Source organism: Limulus polyphemus, unplaced genomic scaffold, assembly GCF_000517525.1.
Source record: "Limulus polyphemus unplaced genomic scaffold, Limulus_polyphemus-2.1.2 Scaffold770, whole genome shotgun sequence".
Lineage (NCBI taxonomy): Eukaryota > Metazoa > Arthropoda > Merostomata > Xiphosura > Limulidae > Limulus > Limulus polyphemus.
This window is the reverse complement of record NW_013666380.1, coordinates 181,201-191,890: the sequence shown is the minus strand read 5'-3', so window position 1 is coordinate 191,890 and position 10,690 is coordinate 181,201. Positions and strand designations below refer to the sequence as shown.

The 10,690-nt window shown below is 34.3% G+C and overlaps 1 protein-coding gene across 3 annotated transcripts in view; it reads left to right on the top strand.

The window, feature by feature from the left end:
• The first annotated feature begins 6,734 nt into the window (after positions 1-6,734).
• LOC106460440 overlaps positions 6,735-10,690 on the top strand; it is a 42,696-nt gene continuing 38,740 nt past the window's right edge. For 2 of the 3 annotated variants that reach the window (XM_013920136.2, XM_022387153.1), the window contains exon 1: positions 6,806-7,183. In XM_013920136.2, coding sequence (XP_013775590.2) covers positions 6,995-7,183 — 189 coding nt within the window. In that variant the 5' untranslated portion in view covers positions 6,806-6,994. The other variant, XM_022387154.1, reaches the window with a different exon arrangement.

Sequence of the window (10,690 nt, the reverse complement as noted above, 5' to 3'; positions counted from 1 at the left end):
GTAACATAGTCCTACAGAAAGTTACGACAGTGTACAAATGTTCAAACTTGTAAAAATGTTAAAGGAAGAAATAAAGTAATTTGTTTTTTCGTCACAACGACGGGACTAAACGTTGAATAATTTTCATCAGATAATTTTAAAGAACCTGCCAACAAAAGAACAACGTTACAATAATACTGTTGTTTAGTTTAATTTCAATCTGACATTAAATTTCTTAACTTTCCTAGTTGGTGTTCGTGACTCTTATCGTAGTCACAAAATATACAGTTTATCTTTAATATCTAAATAGCAGATAAAACACTAAGGAATTGCAAAATATATAAACTGGTTACCGATCAATCTTTAATTGATTTCTTATTTAATTCAGTACGTTCGCATTCTTAGTTTTTATTTTAGACTTTGATTCTGTGTGTTAGGTTTTATAATGTTTCTCGGAAAGGTCCAGCTGTAGAAAAGTTTCCAACAATTGTAAATTAACATAACACAATATAAATTTACAACGTATTCTTTATTTAAAAAATTATAACAACACAGGTTATTGAAATCATAGAAGGAAAGATTATTTGTTTGAAGTTAAGCACAAAGTTACACAATGGGCTATCTCTGCTCTGCCCACTACGGATATCGAAACCCGGGTTTCTAGCGTTGTAAGTCCGCAGACCTGCCGCTGTGCTACTGGGGGCAGAAGGAAAGAAGGAATGTAAAAGCAGGAAACCGTTGTTTCGGGTAATGATTGTTACAGAACATTGGTTTGTGTAGAAAACAAATTAAGATGTCTGAACGAGATAAAGGCGGATAGGGCTTGGGTGTGTTAAGATATAGGGCTTGGGTGTGTTAAGATATAGGGCTTGGGTGTGTTAAGATATAGGACTTGGGTGTGTTAAGATATAGGGCTTGGGTGTGTTAAGATATAGGACTTGGGTGTGTTAAGATATAGGGCTTGGGTGTGTTAAGATATATGGCTTGGGTGTGTTAAGATATAGGGCTTGGGTGTGTTAAGATATATGGCTTGGGTGTGTTAAGATATTGCTCATCGCAAACTTTATTTTCTAGGTAATCATAATTAAATCCTTTTATCTACAGTAAATTTATAGACTCTTTCACAATTCTGAAAACGATTTATGGTCTACCAGGATGTAAAACTTTCAAAGATTAAAGATTTAAAAACAAACAGATAAAACTTGTGTGTTTTAGAGATCAAGAGAGGCTAAAGTCGAATATAACAACATTGTACTGTATTCTATCAAGTCAATCTATTATCAATTTATTTATTTATTTTTTCAACTGTTAAATTATAAAATGTTATATAGATAAATAGTTTGTTTATTTTTTAGAACAAAGCCACATTAGGATATCTACTGTGTCCACAGTGGGGAATCGAAGTCTTAGACTTACCGGTGCCACTGGTGGACTAAGTAAACAGAAACATCATATTTTTTGCATAGACGCGCGTTAAATTTCCAGACTGCGTAACAACAGATAACGAAATTCCAATAATAATATAGTGGATAAACTTTTCTAACTAATATTGTAGTTCTTGAAAGACTAGTTTTCTGAAAGCTAAAAGTAACGAATAAACTGCACGTGACAATAACAAAATGATCTGATACTTTATTAACATCGTGGCTTAAGGCGGATGATCGTGGTTCGAAATTGTGTTGGGCAAAGTCTTTATGGACATTTCAACGAAGAACATTTTTATCTTCCATAATATTAATAATCTATAAAGTTTGATAATAAAAAGAACGTCCTACTTATAAGCATGAAGATAAATTGTGATTTTTCAAAATTTAATATATTCAGAAAACTATTTAGATAAAATTAAAAATAAACGTTGTTTGTTTTTCAGTGTTCCTGAACATTCTGGGATCTAGCCGTCCTTAATTTATCAGTGTAAGACTAGACGGAAGGCAGATAGTCATCACCAACCACCGCCAACTCTTGGGCTACTCTTTTTACCAACGAATAGAGGAATTGACCATCACATATAACGCCCCCACGGCTGAAAGGGCGAGAATGTTTGGTGTGACGGGGATTCGAACCCGCGACCCTCAGCTTGCGAGTCGAGCGCCCTAACCACCTGGCCATGCCGGGCCTTATCTAAAAGAATAGAGGCTTTTATCTTCTGAGTTTTAGCATTATGATAAATCACCAAACGCTGCGCGTTTTATTGTTAAAACTCCTGTAAATACATATACTCAGAATTGATTCTGTTGGATCTTTGATCTGGAAATATTGTTATATTTGGTTTAAAGTAGTTGTTTCTAATAATATTGAATAATAGATTAAAGCGAATTATTTTAACTCATTCTATTTCTTTAACAATGTAGTAATAAGAAGTATACCAATAATTATTTTACATACGCTCTTTTTCATTACCCATGCACGTTCTATTGACAGTTACTTAAAGGATATTAATTCTATAAAAAAAAAAGATTGGATAACTTATGGACGTATCCTGGGGACTGGGTGATTAACATTGAACCAACTCACAATCAGCTACTTCCTCATAATTGCTGAAACACAGTTCTTACCCTCACACTAACACAATAAGTATCCACTCTTCCTCACAAACGTCTCTTTCGTGTTTTCGCCTTTTTTTCCCAATCGTTTATCAATAGAATCTCTAACTTCACTGGCTGGTTTTCATCTCTGCTTTGATTTTTCCTGTTTATTTTCATGTCTGTTAAAAAACAAAAAACAGCAATATTTTATTGTGTGAAGAAAATACAATATTAGTTTCAACAATGTTTTTCTGTAAAAAATAAATATCATTGATTTAGTTAGCTTGAAATATGATACCTATTACAATGAATCTTATGAAAAGATACATGTTTTATGTTGTTGTTTTTTTTTGTACCATGTGACGAATTTATTATTATATATTTATTTTAATATCGAAGTTTGTTTAGATTAAGTTTATATTTAAAAACACGCATAGCTTATAGTGTTAAATATGTATTGCGAAACTTCCGCCTATTCTCCAAAGTTGTAGAAGATTCTCGAGAGTAAAGATCAACAAAATATATGTGTACGTAAACGCTTGTGTTAGCGTCAGTATTGTTACGTAAAACTGAAATTTCGAGAAAGCCTCCACACGCCTATAAATATAACCAACGCGACGCACCAAAAAAAGAGTATATATTATTAGTTTGCTATAGTTAGTGTGCTATAAACTTTGGAAACTATAACTGTGATTGTCATAACGCTTATCAATCGGAAAACGTTAGATATATGACCAGGAGCACTTACAAAGTTCTAACATTACAAGTTATTTAACTTCAGTGGATTCTCATTACTACTTTTATTACTTTTTAGTAATGGAACATTACTACTTTTACGAAAACATTACCTAATTTCAACGGTGGAAAATTCAGGACGAAGGACAAAGCTAGCTAGATTCCAGTTAAGCGAATCGTACCTATATCACCTCGTAATTAACTCGCTCATCGTGAACTCTCAATAAGATATCAAGAAAGTTCTAGAGTAGAAAAAAGACTTTATATTATTTGTAAGTTTGTGAAACTTTTGTTCATAAATCACTGTTTGTAATAACTGTTATTGTAAATGGTATTGTTGTGTATATATTAAAACGTATTTGTGTTAAGAAAATAAAGAAAACCGTGTGTATCAATCTTATTGGCAAATATCATAAACTGACTATATATCGGCTTTTACTTAACTGCTAATTCCAAAGTACATTTTAGCTATTAAATTTAAATTTATCAGTTAACTCAGTTTCAGAACATTTGAACTTCTAATACGTAACAACCGATAATTAAAAATATATATATTAATATATTTACATAGCTTGCTTTAGTTATCATATGCTTTTCTGAGATCGAGCTTAGGCGTTCTTACAGAATATTGATATATGAATATGAAAAACCTTTATCACATTTATATAATCCATGAAATAGCTTTCATGTGCAGTAACGCTATGAGAATATTGACTTCTTAGCCACAGACCTTCTGTCGTCACTGAGCATATCGCATGAATACACGAATAACCCTACTGTGGTTTGAGAGAAGTGTGTTTGTTTGTCCTCTAACTCCTCCTAGGCTTTTGCATTTGAACCCGTCAAAAATGGTTTAATCAACTAGGAATGATTCGAGATGCACCAGTAAGAAGTTATTTTCCTTTTAAAATGTATAAATTTTATAGCTCAGGTGGTGGGTAGATATTGTCATTTCATCAATCACTCAACAGAATCAACTTCTGCCTACAATTATGTTTTAGGTTTATATGATAAAGTCGGAACTACAATGGCATAAGTCACAGTCGGTATCTAGAATAAAAGGAGAGTCGCGGGTTCGAATCCCCGTCACACCAAACATGCTCGCCCTTTCAGCCGTGGGGGCGTTATAATGTGACGGTCAATCCCACTATTCGTTGGTAAAAGAGTAGCCCAAGAGTTGGCGGTGGGTGGTGATGACTAGCTGCCTTCCCATACACTGCTAGCGCAGATATCCCTCGTGTAGCTTTGCGCAAAATTCAAAAACGAAAACAAACAGTTTTGTTTCCTCTTCAGCTTTTGAGCTACCACTAGTGTTATAAATAAATTTGGTGATAGTTTTGTTTCCTCTTCAGCTTTTGAACTACCACTAGTGTTATAAATAAATTTAATGATAGTTTTGTTTCCTCTTCAGCTTTTGAACTACCACTAATGTTATAAATAAATTTGGTGATAGTTTTGTTTCCTCCTCAGCTTTTGAACTACCACTAATGTTATAAATAAATTTGGTGATAGTTTTGTTTCCTCCTCAGCTTTTGAACTACCACTAGTGTCATAGATACATTTGGTGTATTTTACTTTATCAGTTTCGTTTCTCTTGTAGTTTTATCTTGTTTTTCTATGTCAGTAGGGAAAAAGCTCCAACCGGTCAGTATTCGAACACCTGGCCACGAATCGTGTGGTTTATGTAATGTTATTGGAAATGTTTAATATTATGCAGAATGATTATCTTTCCACAGATATGGAAATATGTTATAATTTCATAAAATAAATTATAAGAGGTGGTCAAATATTTCACATAGAAAAGTACGTTCAGATTTGCGTTTTCATCTCTAAACCACATGGAGCTGAAATATTTTGTCTGTGACAAATTATTCAAGATATTAGTAAAATGCAAAGATAAATCCCTGATAAATAATGACGGATATAATAAATACGATATCCTCATATTGTAAGGAATGCTGACTCCAGGAACTAAGAATCCAGCATCCAAACTTTAGAGATGAGCTTTAAATTAAATCATAGGTTAGCAAATGTTTGATTGTTTTTGTATATCGTTTCTTATGTTACAGCGTTTAGCGATTTTGTTTTAGTACCTTTATGTTCGCGTTGTGACATCTTCACAAATTCTCAGAGATGTATAGAGTACTTGTAAACTTAAAAAAAAAAGCTTCTGGACTTGAAAGATCCAATTTATTAACAAAACAAAGGCAAATGCTAATAACTTGAAAGCCAAGTTCGCCTGAGTAACCTGATACAGTTAAAGTTAGAAACGCACTAAATTTCAAACAGGCATAAAGATGTGTTACGGATTACTCCTTAAACTTTTCTTAAGAACTGCCTCAAGGCAGATCGGATATAATATTTTGTCTTCAACACGATTTCTCACCAAATACAATTCCTCTCCGACGTCTGAATAATTTGCAAAACGAATCGTTAGGTGCAGAGCTTCTTTATTATTTTGTTTTAAAGTATTCTAATAGTATTCAATGGAATAGTGTGAGAGAAAAGAGAATTTTGTTACGGTTTGGGATAAACATGGGTAGACGTTTCTGCAGGACAATGTTTAAAAAAGACAAGCTGCTTATGGCACTGTTGCATGTTTTGTATTGAGGGAAACGAATAAGTTATTGAGGTAATTTGAGCTGTTGTTTGAACAATACGTTATAGATTGTTCTAACAGCAATAAGAAGCTCATGAATAGATTGACTATTGATTAATAAGTTTATTTTTTTATGATCACTACACATTTTTAGTTCAAGCGCAAAGGGAATCATTAGGCCTTTAATTAAACGTTCCATTTTTATGAAAGTACTGTTTGATACCTGTGTAATACATACGGGATAATCACAATAAATCACGATAACCAAGAACAATAAATTAGGTTTAATCTGATGAACGTTGTGCACAATATACAGGGTATCCGAAAAGTCTGGAACCATAGGTGATTTGTAACTTTTCTTAATTTCAGATACGTGACTGATTATGGCGCTGTCAAAGCATGAGAAGGTTGAATTAATCGTCCTGTTATTCCAAACTTGTTCTGAATTACAAGGACAGTATGTGGAACATATTCTGAAAATTACTTGAAGTACCTATGGCTCCAGACTTTTCGGACGCCCTGTAGAACTAAAGAGAAGTTATGTTTGTGTTTGGCCGTCAAAATCCAACCCGTTGTGTTTTGAGACAAAGTTATTGAATATTTCTTGTCATTCATATTTGTTGCTCTATAGTAGTGTTACATTTCATCACGGTAAAGGGAGAAAAGTTTAAGTCCAGCGTATTTTGTGCAGTGCAGTTTCAATAGAAATCCTGTGTGAGAGGGGAGGGTTTTCAATTAAGTCCATACGACTTTGAACAGATTATCTGCTTACAAAATGTTTATTTTCTCCTCAGAGTATCAGTTCATAGCACATGTTCTGAATTTTGTAAGATAGATACGCGTGACCCGAGAGATTAGTTACCAGGGCAACAAAACGTCATGACCAATCATCTGCTGGCAAGTCTCTTGTGAAAGCACGAGGAGCGGATGGGGTAAGCCTGTAGAAACAGACGCTAAGGTAACAACAATACGAATCTATTTGCATGGCCCGTTTTGTTAGGTCGTTTGTTTTGGAGCATTAAAGAGGCTTCGTAATGTACGCTAATTAGACTTATAAAAATAAAAGTCTTGATCTAAACTTCTCCTAGCTTCTGAACTGCTTTAGTAAAATTAAACGTATTTTCTGATAGAAGATAGCTGTGTATAATACTTCAAAATGTTAAAACACGTGCATATAGCAAGTTGTGTCTCCTCACCGTACTCTTGTCGAGCCCCTGCGCGAGACACAGTGAGTCTGATCTCCACGCTGAGTTCCGGTAGCACCGCCGAACAAGATCCGTTGTCTTCCCGATCGTCCAGCACCTCGAGTCTCCATGATGTTAGTCTGCCCACAAAACCCCCGAAGGTAAGAAAATATTTATAAGTACCCTAAATAAAAACTCGGATAATTAATGAAAAATGCACTCCACCTAATTACAAATCCTACAAGCGTACCAGGCAATATTATCGGAAAATACGAAATTATCAATTTAACTGTGCGATTCGGTTAAAAAGACCTACAGTAGATTGTGATTTTGACTAATGCACATTTTTTTTATTCATAATGTCTCAATAAAAACCAAAACGTTGACTAAATTTTTCCTCTTTGTGTGTGTTTTTATATTAAAACCACTCCTGACCTCGCTCGATCGTACGTTCATATGTCGGCTTATTTTCATAACACATCAGTACTAATACTGAAGTAAGTATAGATGACAAGAGACAAGTCTATTTTTTAAGTTCTTTACCATGTATAGATCTAACATTCATCAAAGCATAGCTGCATAAAAATATATTTCTATTTCAGTTAAGAACTAACGTTTTACGTGATCGTGTAGCTTCGTGTTATTATTGGTTAATGATGGTAAGAAACGAAATTAGTCTAAGAGCAAAAAGCTAATGAAATCTGTTTCCATATACTTTTCATACATGAAATGATTAAAATATCTCAAGCTTATGTGTAGTAAAACATAAATACTTACAGATCATTAGAAGTTATAGTGTGAATTTGTTTGTAAAGCTTGCCATTTACGTTACAAATAGTTCAAAAAATATTATCCACACACTATACTCAAGCTTAGATAATATAATTACTGAATATGTAAATGTATAAATTAAAAGGTTTGAGAAGGAGAGAGAGAGAACGATTAAAAAATAATTAATATTAACTGAATGCAATTAACTAGAAATCTAATAAATGTGAATTGTTCGTCAGATTTCAGTTTACACGTGCTTCTTCGCTGGTCCTGAAAATTACATTACATAGACTTCAACACCAGGGCCCTCTTTTAATCGAGATATTGTATGTTTCGACGTAACAGCTTGTAAATATCACAATTATGTTTAAACTATAAGCACGTGCTACAATATAGACAATATCTGTCCTCTGAAATTTTATAGAAGAAAATTACAAAATAAAGTATTTATTATAATAAAACACTATCTTTTAAAGTGCCATTTTGCGAAGTGGCTCTTTTTTACTGATATAATATCACAGTGTTTAATTCAGCGTTCAATGTTATTCACGAAGTCATTGATCATTTTGTTTTATTTATAATTTAGTAATATATGCATCTTTGTTCGTATGTATATAGTGATCTCGCTGCGCTACTGTAATTAAAAATTGATTAAAATATTTTCTTCCCTCAAAATATCTTTCCATCGACCACTTCACTTCAGATCCCGTGCAGTACTATTTAAATTTTACCCATAGCGACTAACGCTAACTAAGTGAATGGTTATTGTCATTCAGCATAGGGAAGGCAGTGATATCTAGATATCATTTGTCCTACCAGTGAAAGACACTGCTATTACCTACATTCTTGCACAATGTGCAGCTATACAGCAATATCCTCCCAAGGGCAAATAAAGTATTAACTCTAGAGAACAACAAAGGAATAAAGGCAGCTAGAATGATATACCTGTGGGTTTATTTTAGAGCAAAGCCACATTGAGCTATCTGCTTTGTCCATCGCAGGGACTCGAATCCCAGATTTTAGCGTTATAAGTCCGTAAATTTACCGCTGTCTCATCGGTGGACAGCTAGAATGAAGTCAACTTAACAGTTTTTTGAAACACTTGTTATTCTAAAACTGCACAGGCTTATAGTAAACATAATCTTTCTTTTTTAAAAGTTCCACATTAAAAGAAGAAAATAGAAAAGCGTGGTATGTCTGCATACACTATGGCACCCCAATGATCGAGATGGTCACTGAACAATTGAGAGTGAAGCAGAAAATGAAATTACAGTTAATTCTCTTCCTCGGAACTTTTAATTTGCTCTTTTATGTAGTTTCGGTGCACACAAAAAAAAACACTAATCAAGTCTTTGAGTTATTGGATATATCCCAAAATATTTCGATTAAAAGCTCAACATATTACAAGGTACATATTTACTTTCTGATTGTTTTTATAGTAGATATTGAGTGTTGTAGGTGATTTATTCGACTATGTATGAACATGTGACAAGCATAACTACCGAGAGATTTAACCCAGCGAGAACAATTTCTGTCGTTGCGCTACTTCTTGTGGATTATTCAGTAAAAAGAAGAATGTAAATGCTAGTCCACTTCATGACAACGTGGGATTCACCGTCACATTATAATGCCCCCACGGCTGAAAGGGCGAGCATATTCGGTAGGACGGGGATTTGAACCTGCGACCGTCAATTTGCCAGTATGGCCAGGTGGTTAGAGCACTTGACTCGCAACCTGCGGGTCGCGGGTTCGAATCCCCGTCTCACCAAACGTGCTTGCCCTTTCAGCCGTGAGGGCATTATAATGTGACGGTCAATCCAACTATTCATTGGTAAAAGAGTGGCCCAAAAGTTGGCGGTGGGTAGTGATGACTAGCTGCCTTCCCTCTAGTCTTTCACTGATAAATTAGGGATGGCTAACGCAATAGCCCTCGTGTAGCTTTGCGCGAAATTCCAAACAAACTTTTCAGTTCTTGAATTTCAGGTTCTACAAGTTAGGTTTATTAATGTTCAATAATAGTCCTAAGTCATAAATGGGCGCAAACACAACAATTTCACTTGCTAATTATCTCATATATCTATTTCTTTGTCCAAACACGGAATCAATATACCAAAACTGAATTTAATGTTGTTGATGTTCTCTTAGCGCAAAGCTACATGATGTGCTAACTGCACTCTGTCCACCGTGTGGAATCTAACACCGGATTTTAACACTGTAAGTCCCTAAACTTACCGCTGACCCACAGGGGGACGTGAATTAAGTTACTGACAAATTCAATCAAATAATAACTTACTACTACATCTTCGATGTAGCTAACTCAACAGTTAATAGTAATCTATTCTTGGCTAAGTCGCACTTTACATTACTCAAACTACTTTAATATTTGTAGAATATTCCAGACATTATATAAACTATCTGGGCACATAATAACACAAACATCTAAATTAAAAGCATATCCTGTAATAATAAAAAAGAAAAGGAAAATTAAGTTTTACCCAAATGACCCAGAAAAACTTTGGTTTGTTTTCTATTAAGCACAAAGCTACACAAAGGGCTATATGTGCTCTGCCCACCACGTCCGTAAACATCCCGCTGCGCCACTGAGGGGGAGGGTGTGTGTGTACAAAAAAACAACGTTTCTTATCAGCTATAGTTATATAACTCATTACCTTTATACTTACGGTTTATTAGAATTTTTAATATATTATTCTAATACCTTTGGGTTATTTCTGTTTCTAAAGTGTAAAGAACCACGGTAAAAAGTATGTATTGACAAATACGTCAAGCCAATATCACGTGATGTGAGATCACGAGATATATGACGTAAATTATGAATGATGCATATGGCTTACATATAATGCGAACCGTGGTGTTTGTCCGTACGTTTGCCTGTCTCC